At 42.0% G+C, this 18828-nt stretch overlaps 2 protein-coding genes across 5 annotated transcripts in view; one reads left to right on the top strand and one right to left on the bottom strand.

Annotated features, from left to right (window-relative positions):
- The first annotated feature begins 348 nt into the window (after positions 1 to 348).
- On the top strand, positions 349 to 17306 carry si:dkeyp-97b10.3 (NACHT, LRR and PYD domains-containing protein 1a allele 5). Of its 3 annotated transcripts, none has more exons than XM_043258844.1 (15): positions 350 to 514; positions 4208 to 4239; positions 5481 to 5513; positions 7221 to 7289; positions 7424 to 7459; positions 7535 to 7578; positions 9954 to 10006; positions 11461 to 11678; positions 11910 to 12163; positions 14042 to 14185; positions 14275 to 14410; positions 14851 to 14898; positions 15013 to 15093; positions 15165 to 15452; positions 16873 to 17306. In XM_043258844.1, exons 1-15 carry the CDS (start codon positions 465 to 467, stop codon positions 16899 to 16901), a joined length of 1515 nt encoding a protein of 504 aa, XP_043114779.1. In that variant the 5' UTR covers positions 350 to 464; the 3' UTR covers positions 16902 to 17306. The 3 variants fall into 3 exon arrangements, with proteins under 3 accessions (XP_043114781.1, XP_043114779.1, XP_043114780.1); XM_043258845.1 differs by having other exon boundaries at positions 351 to 514; positions 11913 to 12163; XM_043258846.1 differs by lacking the exon at positions 7424 to 7459 and having other exon boundaries at positions 349 to 514.
- A 1165-nt stretch (positions 17307 to 18471) lies between these two features.
- Positions 18472 to 18828, bottom strand: part of il12a (interleukin 12a) — a 5357-nt gene continuing 5000 nt past the window's right edge. The window contains exon 6 of one of the 2 annotated variants that reach the window (XM_043258851.1): positions 18472 to 18776. In XM_043258851.1, coding sequence (XP_043114786.1) covers positions 18642 to 18776 — 135 coding nt within the window. In that variant the 3' untranslated portion in view covers positions 18472 to 18641. The remainder of the gene's footprint in view (positions 18777 to 18828) is intronic. The other variant, XM_043258852.1, reaches the window with a different exon arrangement.

Here is an 18828-nt window from a genome sequence, read left to right as displayed (position 1 = left end):
AAACTACAAAACAAACATTTAAATAAACTTGTGGTTTCGTCATTTGAAACAGAGATACATTTTTAATAATAGTACTGTAACCCCCCCCTTCTCCACCACAACCACTGGGATGGACCAGTGATATATTTTGATCTCAAAAAGGTGAATCTGTGTCACAACGCTGCTGTATAACGACATATAACCGATGAGCTCTAGAGTTACGTCACGTCTGGTCGTGTTCTTATATCACGTGTAGATTATTGAGTTATTAGTTTTAGTAACTTGATCTGTTCGTCTGGCTTCTGTTGTTATGGACATCTGCAGTAAACAAGCTCCGGCACTTCCTGCTGCCGGCAGTCGCGGAAACACCAGTGTGTGTGTGTGTGGGTGTGTGTGTGTGTGTGTGTGTGTGTGTGTGCGTGCGTGCGCATGCATGCATGGGCTCGCTTTAACTGCTGTTCTCGTCTCTTCTCTGCAAGCAAGGGATGGTGGCACACATGGCGCATCACGGAGAAAGCACGCCGCTAAACGACGGGTGAGTGTCGGCTCAGAGCCGCTTCAACTCCTGCTCCGCGCGATCCACGCGGACAAAGAGCGCGCGCCGAACCGAAAGCAGTTCGAAAGCCGCCGTTACTCCGCTTCTGTCGGGCTTCTTTGACGCGTAAACCTGCTTCACTTACACCAGAAGAGGAGATTAAAGTTAGTCAGATCGTAGGAGAACGCATCAGCGGCGGCGCTGCGGAAAAGTACGCTGCTTATGAATATTCATAACTGAAGATGATTGAGAGGCGTCTGTGAAGCGTGTTAGTGTTAATACAGGTGTTATAGATGAGTAATAAGCATGGGGGGGCTTCAGTGGCGTCCTGACTAACCGCCTCTTCTTAATAACCATCACGGCTACAGAAACCATACATATTAGGCAGAATATCTCATCCCAGACAGGTGTCTCGTGTGACCTTAGTGAGAATAAATGCTATCAGTAAAGATAAAAACAGAGTTAATGCAGTTCAGCGCATGAAACGACACACATATTCATATCTTACAGATAACAAGGTGATTGCGCTCGCTCTGTGCTTTCTGATCGTCCAATCAGAGGACGAGAAAATGCTGAGTTATCGTAAACCGGCTAGATGGCTGCCAACTCCAAATCTGATTGGTTAATGTAAGCATTGGTTTGAAGAGACCGAAGCCTGCGCTGCTGATTCTGAAGGCCTTAGGCAGATTTCTGTGACCCTGGAACGACGATAGCTGAAATATGATTGGATAGAAGCTCTGAACATGCACTACTGGAAGCAGCGCATCTAAGAGAAAAGCTATGAAATAGACAAAAAGAGAATAGACAGAATTAAAAGAGATCATTTAATACACTTTCCCAGAAAAACAAAGAAAATCGAGGTCAGTGATTGTGATGTTTAGGTCAGCAGAGAAGGCTCTGGTAATACGAGTATACTCCATTTGAAGGTTTACCTAAATGAGCATTCATAAAAAAACAATCAAATGTACTTTTCTTTCACCACCCGAACACTAAAGATCTTTTCAAGGATGCTGGTAATGAGTTTCTGATTCCCGTTCATGGGGTCCATTACCAGTGCCCCAGAAAACAGTCAGAAATGGTGTTGAACACGGATGCAGCATCTGTATTGATTGATTTTAATTTATAAAACTAATTTGCATGTACAACACCTTCATAAACCCATAAAAACACATGCAGTTAGTGGTGTGTGATGGATGTGATCCTAGCTGTTTTGATGATGATTTTTCGTTCTGAACACCCCTCCAGAGCTCGGCTCAGACTGATTTACAGTGAGTTCTTTCACGATTTAGTCTTTAAATACACGAACGATCACAAATTCAAGACAAGGGGCCCAAAATGTGCAAACAATATTACCAACATGACAACAACACCAGGGTGTTCCTGAATGAATCAGCAGTTTAAATGATTCGGTTCAATCACAATGACTCACGGTTTTAATTATTTAGATCATTTCAAATAACAATATTCAAAGTCTTATGTTTAATATGTCAAAACATCATTAGTAATAGCAGGTTAAACAGTTCATGTCCGGCATCTACTTATTATTAGTGTTTTTTAAAGTGAAGAAGGCCTCCTCAGTAAATCAAGCCCTTACAGGTGACTTCACACACTAGTGTCTGTCCTGTAAGATTCAGATAATATCACGTATCTCTAGACCAAAGTTTTACTGCCTACAAACTGATAAAAACACACAGGAGCACTCGAACACATCATTACACTGTGTCTTCTTCTTACTGAGCACCTGACAGATATTCAGCAGATAAATGGACTAAATAAGTAGATGATTTCCTTTCATTGCACTTCAGTGTTAAGAGTCTCATGAGAAAGACTCTTCAGTGTAACTCCATCCTCGCTCCGCATGCACTTTATATTTGAGAGATGAGGCTCAGACATCTCCTTATATCACCTCCTTAAAACAGTCCAGGGTGTTTTCAGGGACTGAGCGAGATCCTTCACCTTTGTGAACAGAAAGAGGAGCTTTATGAGACCGAATAGATCTGGATCTGTCCTAGCAGAGGAGACTTGAGTACAGTAGATAGGGGATGAAACGAGGATCAGAGGAAGAGGGGAGACTTCCTTCATTAACCGAAATTCAAACAAACTTTTGCGACCAGTGATGTGAGGACGCTGATGACGATTGAGAATCCATGTGTGGAAGTCCAACAGAGAATAGTCAAATACAACAGACAGAAGGTTGTAAGGCAGTCAGATCGGCTCACAAGTTCAAGGGATTTCCAGACAGCAAAGACGCTAAAGCAGGCAATGGGTCGTGACACAAACGTCAATGTTCTCAGGTGACCAGAAGACAGTGGTCAGAGTAGACAGGTAAGATCATAGCAGTCAGAATAATCATGAGAGAACCGCTTGGTCAGGAGGCAGGCTGGCAATACTTCACAGTGATTGAAAACAGGAAGTGAGCTCAGAGGAAGTGGAGACGAGCGTGGCGTTACATGAGGAAAGTCATGTTTGTTGATTAGCGTGGTCAATCGGAGCGGTCTACATTTGATAAAATGGTATTAAATACCTTATAAGTGTTATTCGAGATTTAGTTATTTGAGTCATATATGACAGAGAAGCTGAACGTGTTTTTGAGATGACTCAAGAAGTCTAGGTGTTCACACACAAGTTCTCAACATGGCAACCCGGCGCTGTAAGGAGCATCTCCAGATCTCGTCTGAGGACGAGGGAGGCTGGTAGTGACCAGTTAACACAGAAGTCTCAGCTTTTACATGTTGTCATTTTGTAAGAAATTGAAAGAGTAAACAGCGTTTAGTGGATCTGTAATGTGTTGTGTCAGTAAATATGTCTCTTTTTCATATTTACTCAAGAGCACAAAATAAACATAAATGAACGCATTTTATTTAATCTGCGGAAAGATGTCAGTACACACAGATTTATACGTTTAAGTCCAGCAGTGTTAGTCTGCTCTGATTGGTCTCTGATTGGTCAGATCGCCTGTCAATCAAAATTATAATTTGTAGGTTAAGTATACAGGCCTGCTGCTGATTTATTCCTCCTAAATGTATTACATTTCATATTTATGACAGGATTCTGTTCACAAGTTCTGCATCACAGTAATCATAAGACTCTAATAAGGATTAATAACACTGGCTTTGAACTATACTTAAAAATGAGCAGTGTATTGTGTGTGTGTGTGTGTGTGTGTGTGTGAGTGTGTGTGAGTGTGTGTGTGTGTGTGTGTGTGTGTGTGTGTGTGTGTGTGTGTGTGTGTGTGTGTGTGTGTGTGTGTGTGTGTGTGTGAAGCAGGATCATGAACTACTACACGACTCATCAGTCCTGTTTCACCAGCTCTCTCTTCTGTTTAAACACACAACAGCAGCAGCATCCTTTATTATAAAGTGCACGGCCAGGAAAATAGAATAAGTGTCAGGTTTATACATGTATGATAACAAATAACATTAATAATTCACAAGATGCAGCACCTGACAACAAAATCTGTCACATGGTCAGGACACAGGTGCGCTGTTGTGTATGTTTCCATATTAATTATTAGTGCATTTCATTAAGAATATAACATGAAGTGAAGACCAATGCTTTCAGTTGGTAGGAAGTTATTTTCTTGTCATATTGGAAGTTCTGCCTCCTAAGGCCTGCTCTCATTTAAACGAGGTGATTTTCATGTGTGTTTATAAGCTGTTTGATATTTACATATGGTTTATTTGCTCTTTTCAGGAACGGAGAGGTTTCACCGTCAGACCTGAAGGGTGAGTAGTGTGTCCACACACACCTCGTTCAGACCAGAGCAACCCTGCCACGTAACACACACAGTGAGATTTGATGAACGAGTCTTTGGTCGTTTATGTGATATGAAGTACATATGAAGTACAGATATGAAGGCCCAAACAAAAAATATTCAGTTTCAAAACATTTAATACAATTCGAATCAATGCCGATGGAGAGCTGAAGAAGAAAGGCTCCTCAGAAGATGTGAGATGTTTCGGAGGCTTGTGAAGAAAGTGAAGACTGAGTGATGGAGAATCGAGTGAAGGAGATAGGACTTTACTTGATCAGAATCAGTCCAGGTCTGACACGAGAAGAATTACACTAAAACATAAAACACTGTAAACTATCAGTCAGAGACAGAAGAGTGAGAAACACAAACACGGATCGTATTGATATGTACACATGAAATATAAGAAAGCAGGTTAGGCTTGAACAGAGAAAATGACATCACTTCCAGTCGTAGGGGAAGCTCTGGTTTATGCTGTAAACACAGTCATGATGTCTGCACACCTACAGGGTCCACTAGAGGTCAGTATAACCTACATATATCTATATAGGGCAGATCTTTCCAGATGAATGAAGGTGATGCTCCTCACTCCTTCATCATCAACACATTAAACCCAAACTAAACCCTGAACCTGCGTTTAATGTTCACATGTCTTCCATCGTTTGAACTACACCATCTTACAGTAACTCTAATACTGTCTTCAGACACACACACACACACACACACACACACACACAGACAGACACACACACACACACACACACACACACACACACACACACACACACACACACACACACACACACACACACAGACACACACACACACACACACACACACACACACACAGACACACACGCATGTTAGTCTTCCATACTTTTTATACTGACATAACAATATTTTATGTTGCCCTACACCAACCCCACCCCTAAAAACTACCCATCACAAAAACCTTTGTGCATTTTTACATTTTAAGATAAACTTCATTACTATAGCAAAACACACAGACACAGGCACACACACACACACACACACACACACACACACACACACACACACAGAGCACCATCATTGCAAAAGAAAACAGGAAGTCCTGACTCAATAATAAGAGTCCCAGGACAAATAAAACAGAAGCAGTGCCCTCCAGCGGTGAGAGAAGGTCCAGAGCACTTCCTGCTGGTTAATTATCTGATGTCTGTGTTCTCTGTCTCACAGGAGATTCAGCAGGAAGTTCTCACAGCAGCACAGGTGTGTCACTTCCTTCAGAACTCATTTCATCACGCATCAGTTCTCGAGTAGCACCTGAGGAATTGACAGAATATGAGGAGTCCATCTAGATGTATATTTAATATTTAAAAATATTAAAATCAGTATCATGTAGGGGTCTGCTTTACCTCATGATGTGACTAAATAATTTTTTGCAGGAAACCTCCTATTGGTAATTGCTAGCGTGGCTTTATATTACATTTATACAGAGGTTCAGATCAGTTCTCATGAATACTTCTGTGATAGTGACCTCCTTCAAGAACAAGAGTGACATTTAATAAGAGAAAATACAACAGAAGTGTGGACCGTCGAGTCATTTCTGTACCAAACCGGGCTTTTACACACTTTATATATGCTGCAATTATTAATAATCATAAATTCTCAGACTCAGTGCTTTATTGTTAAATATTGTTGTGGATTCCCCGGATTAAAGAAGACTCCGAGCATTAGGTTTTGATAGCAAAAATTCAGACTTTTATTGATCAATACAAGCCGAGACTGTCTAAGGTCCACACAGAACCACTCTATAGACAGCCCTCCCCTCACCACTCTTCAGGGGTTTTTATATGGTCATCACACTACCACGTCACAGTAATAAATGGTGGCCTCCTGAATTACCCTTGTTAATGAGGATCACAGGTGTAAGACAACAGATGTAAAATGCCAAAAACAGATGGGTTCTAAATAGTGGGGTTCTTAGCTTATGTCTGACTGCAGTTATAATAGTAACTAAATTATATAAGATTTACTTTATATTTTGATTAACAAAAACTTCTTCAATATTAATTTCCAAGAGAGAAATGAAACGATGGATTACTAGTAAATGAATGTTTAATGTAATGTATATTTTGGATTTTCCTAAAAGCGCTAGTTTTCACATTAGACTAAAATGGACTGACTTTGCACACATTTTCTTTTTATTAGAATTTATTGTGTTCTTTTCTTTTTTGATAGCTGTTGTACTTTTTGGGGGGATTTTCTTCCTACTTTCTTACACTCGTGGTGTTCCTGGTCCAAAATGACCAGTCTACAAAAAATGCTTATCGATGTCTTTTTTATACTATTGTTTACTAATATTGGTAATTCCCTCAGATTTTGAGAGAATGTTTCCAATTGAAGGACAGATAATGTTTTTGGGGATTTTTTCAATCAAAAAGTGAGGTGCACGAGCGGTTATGATCATAAAGGAGCACAGATCATTGAAAACAACAGATGTGGTGAGAATACAGAACAATGGCAGCTCGGTTTTGACTGATTACACATCAGCCGAAGGATCTTGAGCTCAGGGACAGTCATAAAACATGCATGATTTATATTTTGAGAGGAGAAACGCTTTAGCCCTGTATGAAAGGTCTTGATCTTTCTTCTTTTAAGGTGGTATAGTTGTAGTTGACCAACATTCTAGGAATTGTATTCTAGTTTTAGCCGATATATAAACCCAGGTTTTAGTCATGCTGCATAAAAGTGAAACCTACCAATTCATATTGCAAGTACTGATCGTGATTATTGTCATTTGAGAAATTTCATTAGAATTATTTCGTTTTCACCTGTCGACGCAAATCAAGAGAAGAAGCTTTTCTGACCTCATCTACTTTCCTGATTTACTACGTTTTTATAAACGTTATGAAAGCTGGCCAAACTGGTGTTTCTTCCTCGAAGATCTGATGTGAACGTGGTGTGTTTGTTCAGATAATACATCAACCGAAGAGAGCTCGGAGGAAGAGGAGGCCCGTGAGGAGGAAGAGGAAAGAGAATCAGGTCCAGATTTGAAGCGCTCTTCATTTCCCTAGAATTTACTAAAATATTAGTGTCTTCTTTGTTTTAAGTGCACAGTACGACCTTAAACAGCTCGAGAGATAGTATTTTCAGATCAGCTTCATCCTGTGTTTCAGACTCGGACTCGAGGCCCGCAGCAGAACAGCCCGCCGGTAAGGATGGCGCTCGTCTCACGTGTGCTGTGTTCAGATGAAGAGCTGATCATAAACCTGTTTCTCTCCCATCAGCCGAGCCGCTCCAGTCCTGCTGTGAGAAGTGCAGAGCTCTGACGGTCAGTCATTCACGTCTGAAATACACGCTTAACTCAGGCCTTAACGGATCTAAAAATTATATTCTGTCGTTTTCTACTCGTTTTTACGCAGTAGGTGGCTTTGGATAAAAACGTCTGAGAAATGAATAAATGTAAATAAATGTTGCGTGCAATGCTTAAAAGAAGTATCTTCTTCAATATTTTTCTGTTTTTCCAGTACATATAACATATATATATATAACAACCTTCTTACTAAATTCTAGTCTAATTTTCACTCATAAACACTCTCATTTAAATCACCCACCTACAATTAACCTACCCACACCACTCTCAACCTACCCACACCACCCTTTAACCTACCCACACCACCCTTTATCCTACCCATACCACCCTTAACCTACCCACACCACCCTTATCCTACCCACACCACCCTTTAACCTACCCACACCACCCTTATCCTACCCATACCACCCTTAACCTACCCACACCACCCTTATCCTACCCACACCACCCTTTATCCTACCCATACCACCCTTATCCTACCCATACCACCCTTAACCTACCCACACCACCCTTATCCTACCCACACCACCCTTTAACCTACCAATACCACCCTTATCCTACCCATACCACCCTCAACCTACCCACACCACCCTTATCCTGCCCACACCACCCTTAACCTACCCATACCACCCTTATCCTACCCACACCACCCTTTAACCTACCAATACCACCCTTAACCTACCCACACCACCCTTAACCTACCCATACCACCCTTATCCTACCCATACCACCGTTAACCTACCCATACCACCCTTATCCTACCCATACCACCTCAACCTACCCACACCACCCTTATCCTGCCCACACCACCCTTAACCTACCCATACCACCCTTATCCTACCCACACCACCCTTTAACCTACCCACACCACCCTTTAACCTACCCATACCACCCTTATCCTACCCATACCACCTCAACCTACCCATACCACCCTTAACCTACCCACACCACCCTTTAACCTACCCACACCACCCTTATCCTACCCATACCACGTTAACCTACCCATACCACCCTTATCCTACCCATACCACCCTCAACCTACCCACACCACCCTTATCCTGCCCACACCACCCTTAACCTACCCATACCACCCTTATCCTACCCACACCACCCTTTAACCTACCCATACCACCCTTATCCTACCCATACCACCCTTATCCTACCCATACCACCCTTAACCTACCCACACCACCCTTATCCTACCCACACCACCCTTTAACCTACCCATACCACCCTTATCCTACCCATACCACCCTCAACCTACCCACACCACCCTCATCCTGCCCACACCACCCTCAACTACCCCATACCACCCTTATCCTACCCATACCACCCTTTAACCTACCCATACCACCCTTAACCTACCCACACCACCCTTTAACCTACCCATACCACCCTTATCCTACCCATACCACCCTCAACCTACCCACACCACCCTTATCCTACCCACACCACCCTTTAACCTACCCATACCACCCTTAACCTACCCACACCACCCTTTAACCTACCCATACCACCCTTATCCTACCCATACCACCGTTAACCTACCCATACCACCCTTATCCTACCCATACCACCCTCAATCTACCCACACCACCCTTATCCTGCCCACACCACCCTTATCCTGCCCACACCACCCTTATCCTACCCACACCACCCTTATCCTGCCCACACCACCCTTTAACCTACCCATACCACCCTTAACCTACCCACACCACCCTTTAACCTACCCATACCACCCTTATCCTACCCATACCACCGTTAACCTACCCATACCACCCTTATCCTACCCACACCACCCTTATCCTACCCACACCACCCTTATCCTGCCCACACCACCCTTAACCTACCCATACCACCCTTAACCTACCCACACCACCCTTTAACCTACCCATACCACCCTTAACCTACCCACACCACCCTTAACCTACCCATACCACCCTTATCCTACCCATACCACCCTCAACCTACCCACACCACCCTTATCCTACCCACACCACCCTTTAACCCACCCACACCACCCTTAACCTACCCATACCACCAAGCCTGTCCTAACTTCACCTGCATCCTCCTCGTTTTGTACATTGTACTTATTTTTTGATGTGAGTACGAAGGCCACCTAATAAAAAGTGAGAGCCATAATTAAAAGCTTTGACTAATATGAGAAAATGCATATGATATTTGTCTATGAAACTAATTTCCAGCATTTTGGTTTTTAAGATCGAGGTAACATTTGACTGGTAGTGTATCTGTATATCACAATATAAGCGTGTGTTTCTCAAGAAGTACATGTAATATTGTTGATAACAGAACGCTCTGCTTGTCCCTCACAGAATCCCAAGTTCGAGCTCGTCACCCCCAGGAAACTATCCAGAGATCGTCTACAGTAGGTTCTGTTCTCCGTACTGTACTTACTGTATGTGCTCATGGGCCTCATCTGACTCACAGCAGGTCTGTCCCTCGCTGTATGACTCTCTTTTTCTAAATGAGCAGTGCTGCAGTCTAAATTTGGCTCGTGTAAAACCTTTCTTTGCTCTGGCAGCTTTAGAAGAATCCAAGATATAATGTGAGAATTGTAAAATGCGTCATTAAAATGTTTTTGCTGCATGGCATAATTTCCCAGTGATTCATAGGTCGTGAAAGCCAAGGCTCGAGCGCCACGAATGAATTAGGAAATTAGCTTTGAATGAATCTGTTTGAGAGTTCGAGGTCAGTCAAAGAAGTCCCTCCTTTTCACTGAGGCTGCGTTCGTTTGATGAAAAAAATGATTCTGTAAATAATAATTTAAAATAGCCGTTTATCCGTTAAACTGTCATGTTTTTCTGTCTTCAGTGTCACAGGATCTTCAGAAATCTTTCTAATGCACTGATTTGCTGCTCAAGAAACATTTTTTGGGGAAAACGTGATAATTGTATTCTTCAGGATTCACGGTTTATGTGAAATAGAAATATTTTGTAGCATTATTAATGTCTTTGCTGTCACAAATGATTAATATAACGCTTCCTCGTTAATTGGAAGTATTGAATTTAACCAAAAAACATGTTTTTTAGCCATGTATTGATTTAGAAAACACTTATTTAACATGAGAACTATATTTGACAGTGTGGCTCTTTTTGATTAAATAAATGCAGCCTCAGCGAACAGAAGAGACACAAAAAATGACTAAAAGGTTTAACAGTTCTCAGAAAACAGTTTTTCGACTGTTATATGTGTATTTATGCTAATATTGGAGTATGTTTTCTGAGAACTGATAAGTGAAACCTTTTAGAAATCATGACATATTGTGAGTATTATATTGAGACGGTATCCGCTATCATTTATAATATAGAACTAAAGCTAATGATACATGGGACAAGTTCTCACTGAGAATGAATAAGACTGGATACTTTAGACCGGTTGTGGGCCCATTAAAGTACCTCTATTATGCCGCATTTAAGGCTCCTAACATTGTTTTGTCTCCTAAAATAGATTTACATGCATGCAAGGTAAAAAAACGCTTTTGTTTTCTCAAAATATATTTAATATCACCTCATTTTCCAGCAATTCTCAAACATTGAAAGCAGTTTTAACATTCGGTGAGCCTCCTCCGCTCTGATTGGACAGATGGCCCAGAATGCTGTGATTGGTCCACCACATACAGTAAAATGATGTATTTGTGGGCGGCCAATGGATTCTAATTACTAACGGCTCGTTTAGGCTGCATAGAGTCCATCACTTTTAGACTCTGCAGATGGTTTAGATTACACGCTGCATTAAAGGCAACACTGGAAATGGCTTAATTGAGGCCTTTAATGGCGACATTAACCCGAGCGTGGTGGCATCGCTCCGTCTCGTGTGCAGGCTGCAGCTGGAGTCTGAGGGAGCGTACGAGTGCTCCGACACCGGCCTGGTGTTCGAGGTCTCTCAGCGCGTCAAGGTCACCTACTGCGTCCTCTCCTGGAGCAAGTTCAGCACATACCTGACCGGCTCGTGGAAGTTTGCCGGCCCCATTTTCGACGTGGACTGCGATCCGTCTATTCTTAAATCCGTCCAGTTCCCACACTCGCTGTGTCTGGCAGGTGCACAGATCTCATATTTCCCAAATACCCTGCTGAAAGATCCAGCTGCTTTAGACTGGTCTTGAGATTAAGTTAAGAACCAGCTTAAACCAGCTCAAACCAGCAGCCATGCTTCGAAACACAGCTAACCAGCACAAGCTGGATTTCTCAGCAGGGAAAGAGTTCATTTGAGTGTTTTTGACTGGATGGCAAGCATTTAGTATCAATGTGTGTTGACTTTCGTCGTCTCAGCAGATAAACACAACGAAGTGAAGTTCGGCGTGCTGCACGTGAAGAACAGCCGTGGTCAGATCGAGCCCTCGGCCGATCACTCGGGCAGTCACGTCAAGTGGAGCGTGTCGTCTCTGTCACCCGTGGGTCCGATTGTTCAGACGTCTAAATCAGCAGAACACCACGGGGTGGTGCAGGTCTTTAAGGAGGTGGGCCAGGAAAACTCCTTCTCCTTCAGAGTTTACCTGGCTGGAAACAACTGCTCTGACATCAAGGTGAGGACGGTTCATCAGCTCAGAAAGGCTTCTGCTTTCACGGCAACGGGGAGGTTTTTACACCGCTCTGCTGATGGCTCTTATTCTCGGTAACGCTGCCTAAGTGACCTTCTGGTAATCTGCTAAATTTAGATTGATTTGGTTGTTGAGCTGGAGCGGTGCTGTGATAACATCAGACCAGACCAGTTTCGGTTCTGCGTTTTCTTCTGCGCGTCTGGATGATTATTGCTCTCCTTGTGCATGATGTCTGATTGCGTGGGTGTCATCATCTACTAAGAAATGTGTCACTGCCTCAGCAAAGTGAATGGGTGCCGTCAGAATGAGAGTCTGGTAAAAACATCAGAATACTCCACAGCGCTCCAGTCCATCAGTTAACATCTGGAGAAGACAAAAAGATCAGACTAATCCAGCATTAAGATGATTTGAATCCACTTCCTTCAGCGAAAAAGCGTTCAGCTCTAAACTAATATTTGGCCTGATTTTGTTGTGAGAGATGACAGCAGATGCATGGATTATATTATTTGAGTTAAAATCATCTTATCGCTGGATCAGTTTGATCTTTAGTCTTCTCCAGATGTGAACCGATGCAGCGGTGGATTATTGTGATTACTGTGAATGCTGTTTGGACTTTCATTCTGACGGCACCCATTCACATCCATCACACTGAAGCAGAGACACATTTCTACAAACCCGATGAAGAAACACACTCCTCCTGATCTCTGATGACCTGAGGATGAGTACATTTTCAGCAGATTTTTAGGGGAACTGTTCCTTTAAGAAGTAGTGAACGGAGATGCTTAGCCTTTAAAATAGTTGATTGTTAAACATAACTGGTGAGCTATATGAGGACTAATATGAGTGTCCAAATGCTTATCCAGGTGTCACAATTGTAAAAAAAACACATGGGAACCAGTCATCTGAGGTCATTTCATCTTCAAATCAATCCTGTCAACTCAAATAATGACCTTTGTAGCATTGTGGCTGAAAAATTACAGCCCATGTTTCTGGTTAGTACTCACTGCTGAATGAAGCAGATAAACGTCATCTGATTTAACGTGGGCTGCTTATCAGGGGCTCGTCTTTGCCTTCTGCTGCGGGTTTAATCGTCACATTCACATCAGAAAGGACTTCCTGTGCACACCACAGAGCGGTTCGAGCTCTGCGTCACTCACGCTGGCCATTTCAGTTTTAGTCAGCCAAAAATACTAAAGACCTTTGTTCAGACAAAAATGAATGTTGTCATCAGTACTTACCCTCATGTCCTCCAAATGAATATAAGTTCATTCTACAAATGCCCTGGAGTCCTCTGAGCATAATCACAGCAGATACGGTCCGTCAAGTTTAAAACAACAAAAAAGCACCAGAAATGATGATGAAAACTTGCTTTATTGCCTGTGTTTTGCTAACATACACCATTTTACAAAATTAATTAGTGTCTATATAATTAGAAAATAGTAAACCATCAACAACATTTTCTCGTAAACAACAAAAAATGTCTTTATGCAGCATAGATATAACACTTTATGCAATATGAATTCTTTTTGGGGTGGGGGTGGGGTTAAATTATTTTTGATTAATCCAAAAATATATAAAATTATTAGAAGAATTAAACTTAATTTCATATCAATGTATTAAATGTTATTTTCTGTATACACACACACACACACACTTTGTTGCAAAATTTATAAATATCAGCTCTACAGACGACAATAGTGACATTATTAAACCCAGTTCAGTTTAACAATGCTGATAGAGAAGCCTGATTAAAACAGGGAGAAGTTGTTTGGGATTTTTTTCCCACATTGAGCTGAACCCTGAGTAGGTTTAGCATCATAGCATGACAATGCTTGACAAGACCGCTGGTGCCATGTTTTGCAGGACATCAGGAGGGCCGTCCGGCGGGCGAACAACTGTAAGAACAACAAGAAGTACATACAAGTGGACAAGCCTCCCACGTGCATGCTGGAGGAGAACAGGAAGTACCGTCTGATCAGCGAGCCCATGGGTCACATCACCCCGGAGGTACTGCAGACGGGCCGGAGATCAGCACTCCAGAGCTCGGCGGAGACTTCATCACGCGTGCGTGTGTGTGTGTGTGTGTGTGTGTGCAGGACATGCTCTTCTCTCCGGTCATCGTGGAGGTGAAGGGATACTTCGAGGTCTTCTTTGAGGAGAGTCCTCCCTTCAAACTGTCCTTGACCGATGCTGACTCGGGTCATACCGTGTGGACGGCCACCATCAGAGAGGGTACGGCTCAGTGGACACAATAAAGATGAATCTAAACGTTCAAGAAATACTATTTTTTTCCACTTCAAGCCTGAAGTAACTGACAGCAACTAACAGGAGCAAATGGCCCCTTGAGATTAGTACTTCAGTGAATACACTTGAGCACAAAACTGAGTAAAGTCTGATAAAAGGTTGATCACTATGATGGTATGGCTAATTTAGAATTTATTGGCTTGTATTGGCATTGAATAGTAGTGTGTCTAGGCAAAGGTCATAGTTAATATAGTTAATGTCATGGCAGAACTGATTGGTTCTCTGCTGTATCGGTGGCCAATGAGCTCTCTGTTCAACATTCAGTTAAACTAGCGCTGGTTCTGCAGCCTCCACCTTCCCCAGCTCCACCTGTGTAGAACGGCCTGTGTTTGTAAAGTACAATAAACGTAATTCTGAATCTTTTACAGGAGACTGTGTACATCATGTAGTTGAAAACCCCAGAAAACCATCGAAAGGTATGCCATGGGATCAATTATTAAAAAAAGCATCATCACTTTAGCGCTCAGTTCATCACGCTGTCAGAATACGTGTCCGGGAGTGATGTATGTTTGCTGGTCTCCCGTCTACAGGCAGAAAGAGACACAGCAGCACGTCGGAGGAAGAGCTCTGTCACAAGAACAGCAAGAAAGCTCGTGGCATTGACGAGGCCGGTGAGTGTATGACGGTGAGTTACAGCATTTCTCCCGAGCGCATGTTGACTGGAGCGCCGGTGTGTCTTCAGACTGTCAGGTGACCGCCGTGTCTCCGGACCTGACGGACCAGCAGCTGATGCAGGTGGCCAAACGCATGGGGAGGGAGTGGAAGGTGGTGGCCATCAGCTGCCTGGGCCTCAGCAAGCAGGACCTGGAGGAGATGGAGGCCGCCGAGGAGAGCGTGACCATGCTGAAGTTCAACATGCTGGAGCGCTGGAGACGCCGTCAGCTCAAGGGCAAAGCAGGAGTTCAGGATCTCCACAGATGTTTCAAAGACAACGATGATGTGCCCAATGAGGTCATTGCTGTGCTGGATGGTGAGTCTCGAGCGGGAGAGATTTTTTGCGGTGCGTCTTCTCTTAGAGGCTGGCCGATATATCGGCCGATGTTAGGAAAGTTTTAATGATCAGCAGCAGCCAGTACGTTTGTGTAAATCTTTATTTCTCTGAGCATTATGTGAACTTTTAGTCACTCTATTCTGATAATTCACTCTCTGTTCATGTTGCCAAAGCTGATATACTGGCTGATATCTGGCTTTTCGTTATCTGCATCGGTTGATACGTTTTTTTGTTCGGCCAATACGTGATCTAGTATCAGTGATCTATGCTAAGCTACAGCTAAAAGTGCTTCCGCCAGACCCAGAGATCAAAAACTGTAGACCTCAACTGTTTAACTCAAGGGAGTTGGAAAATGAGCCTTTTTTCAAAAATAGTGGAGTGTTTATTTAAAGATAGACTTAAGACACAACCGTTGGGTTTTTTATGCACTGGGCAATTTTACTCCTATATCATGCCTTACTCTAAACCAGTGGAAAGAAAACATTCAAACATGTTTTTTGTTGCACTTTATCTATTTATTTTTGTTTAGTTTAGTTAATTAATGAAGCACATTTCAAAACAACAAAACTGTCAAAAGAACAGAATTAGCACACCTATGTAAAACAAATGAAAAAATATGAACACCTTAAAGCACAGAGAATACAGATACGTTTTTAGAGATTTATTGTCTTCTGCTAATTTCAATTCCAGTTTATATCTTTACAATTTTTTCCTCTTACAGTTTGTTTTCTAAAGAGGGTTAGGTTAGGGTTAGGTTAGGTTAGGTTAGGTTAGGTTAGGGTTAGGTTAGGTTAGGTTAGATTAGGTTAGGTTAGGTTAGGTTAGGTTAGGTTAGGTTAGGTTAGGGTTAGGTTAGGTTAGGTTAGGTTAGGTTAGGTTAGATTAGGTTAGGGTTAGGTTAGGGTTAGGTTAGGTTAGGTTAGGGTTAGGTTAGGTTAGGTTAGGTTAGGTTAGGGTTAGGTTAGGTTAGGTTAGGTTAGGGTTAGGTTAGGTTAGGTTAGGTTAGGTTAGGTTAGGTTAGGGTTAGGTTAGGTTAGGTTAGGTTAGGGTTAGGGTTAGGGTTAGGTTAGGTTAGGGACTATTTTCTGGAATCCCCTTTAGAAAAACATTTACCTTTAATATTTCAGTAAAATCATATTGGAAAATTGAAACCTAGCTTTGTAGGATTTCTGTTCTGAATTTTGTACTGGCATAACGTGGTGATATTTATTCACCTGCATTGTTGAAACACTTTTACTCTGAATGCATGAAAATGTTTTTAATGTCTGTGATAATAACGGCAGGTACTGTAGTAAACAGTGATTGGTTCACATCTCCTCGTCTTTCCTCTGCTGTTTCAGTGCTTCAGTACTCATGCTTGTTTTCTCATACTGAAGCGTTTCTCTCATCTTTTTTCCAGAGATGCTGCAAAATAATGTCACTACATGAGCTTCAGCTGTGAGAAGAGCGCGAGTCTGGAGTCTGTGAATGAGTTTCAAAGCTGGCCGATGGTCAGAAGTCATTTTAACCACTGATAGAGAGAGATGACTGGAATCTGGAAAAACTGAGCTCTGTAGATACATCTGGTGCATTTTGTATGTAGCTCTTTGTACATTTTTAGATGTTTAAATGTTTTTGTATGGACTGTCAGTTAGTTTTGTTGAATTATCATTGTTTTTAATGAGCAGGGACGGTGTTTTGATCTCAGGCAGTTTTAGTAGCGTATGATTCGTGATATTCATGCAGACGTGAGCTCCATCGCTGTCATGTGACTTCAGCGAACAACTGCATAAGTTTCTGTCACTGTCGATGCTCTCTCAGGGGAACCTTGAATAAATCATGAAAATGCAAAAAGTGCTTGTGTCATTGAAGTCTTTAGGAGCCTGGTTCGCTTGGGTTTGACGCCGATGGCTCATCTGCTCCTCAGAATGAACTGATTCTTCATGGGCTCACATGCTTCATCGCACCTGACTCAGTGATGTACAAATGATCAGCTTCCCGTCATAAACTTACTTCTGCAGTTTAGAGTCATAAACACACCAGTAATTAACAACTAACTGAACACTCATTAAGAGTACAGTGTGTTAGCGTTACGCGCGTAATTAAACATTTAAATAAGAAACAAGCAAAAATAATCCAGTAAATGATTAACAGAATGTACAGTAAATGATATTATTACCGTTTATGTAGATTTTCTGCTAAAGGTAAGTCACTTTGCAGCTACATCACAACTGTCTCTTGTCAGAGTATTCATAGACCGTTTACAGTAGCAAGACATTTCAATGTACTTACAATGTGAACTTTTATATGCGTGCACATTAAAGTACATTATGTTATATTTTTGCTTTGTGCTTTATTAAAGTACACCGTCTGTTGGGTGACCATCACAGAAGATAAGTAACTTCTCATTCTAACCCGAGCCCTACCAGGGTACTAATACTCCACTAACAGTCTAATAAAAGTAGACATGTAGGTGCATCAGTGTGTCAAAAACAACCGATGAGACCATCGAAATAAAGTCAAACCCATTTACTTGTACTTTTCAAGTTTTTTCCCTTCAGAGATGTCACGTTTGCCTTTTTATTTGATCTTTGGCACATTAAATGTAAACAGGAACACGCATGCAGTTTTTATGCACTAATTCACTCATTTCAGCTTCATTTATAACTTTTCAGGGTTCCCCATCAGGTCTGAAGTAGAGGTTTCCGTGTTCACTAGATATGTTTCTGACCTGAAGCCATTGTTTTGTTTAGTCTTTCTTTTTTTAACCAAACCCATGTATGACTGACAAAAGATTTTATGCACTTTACTTTCAAGCAACTTTGCATCGATGAAACAATACTTAAGTACGGTTTTCTTTTACTCTGGTACATTTTTGGCCAGGCTCTTTTATTCGTCCTGTTCTATTGTACTTTCTTTATCGTTATCTTTATCTATCTTTAGCTATCTTTACAGTTTGGAGTAAAAAAATAAAGCTGACTTGACTTCTTGGGAATCATCTACACAAACACAAAATACATTCTGTCACAGAAATATTTTAATAAATAATTAATAAATAATTAAATTAATAAGACATAAATAATTTCTCAAAACAAATAAATAGATTGAGTGAGTGATGAACATAATTATCCAGCTTATACGTGACTGACGGGCGTCAGCCGTGTTTGATGAGGCGCTGTAGTGATGACATCATTTCCTGTGCTCCCCGGAGCCGATGTAGCCCAGGGCCCGGTTCATGGTGATGGCCCGGATGTGGAAGCCCTTCAGGATTTTGCAGAGGGACAGACGGTCATCGAAGGACGAGCCGCTCCAGACGTCCCACTGCTTCAGAGAACATGAGCGTCAGTGAGTGTGTATGTGTGTGTGTGTGTGTGTG

This window comes from Puntigrus tetrazona, chromosome 15, assembly GCF_018831695.1.
Source record: "Puntigrus tetrazona isolate hp1 chromosome 15, ASM1883169v1, whole genome shotgun sequence".
Lineage (NCBI taxonomy): Eukaryota > Metazoa > Chordata > Actinopteri > Cypriniformes > Cyprinidae > Puntigrus > Puntigrus tetrazona.
The sequence above is the reverse complement of the archived record's forward strand: the minus strand, read 5'-3'. Positions and strand labels throughout refer to the sequence as shown.

What these genes read in the sequence shown, in the direction of transcription:
- si:dkeyp-97b10.3 (XM_043258844.1), top strand. Translation starts at nt 465, where the DNA reads ATGGTGGCACACATGGCGCATCACGGAGAAAGCACGCCGCTAAACGAC. An exon ending in CTATCCAGAGATCGTCTACA is followed by an intron (nt 10,007 to 11,460) that starts GTAGGTTCTGTT and finishes TCTCGTGTGCAG; the next exon opens with GCTGCAGCTGGAGTCTGAGG. An exon ending in CCCCAGAAAACCATCGAAAG is followed by an intron (nt 14,899 to 15,012) that starts GTATGCCATGGG and finishes TCCCGTCTACAG; the next exon opens with GCAGAAAGAGACACAGCAGC.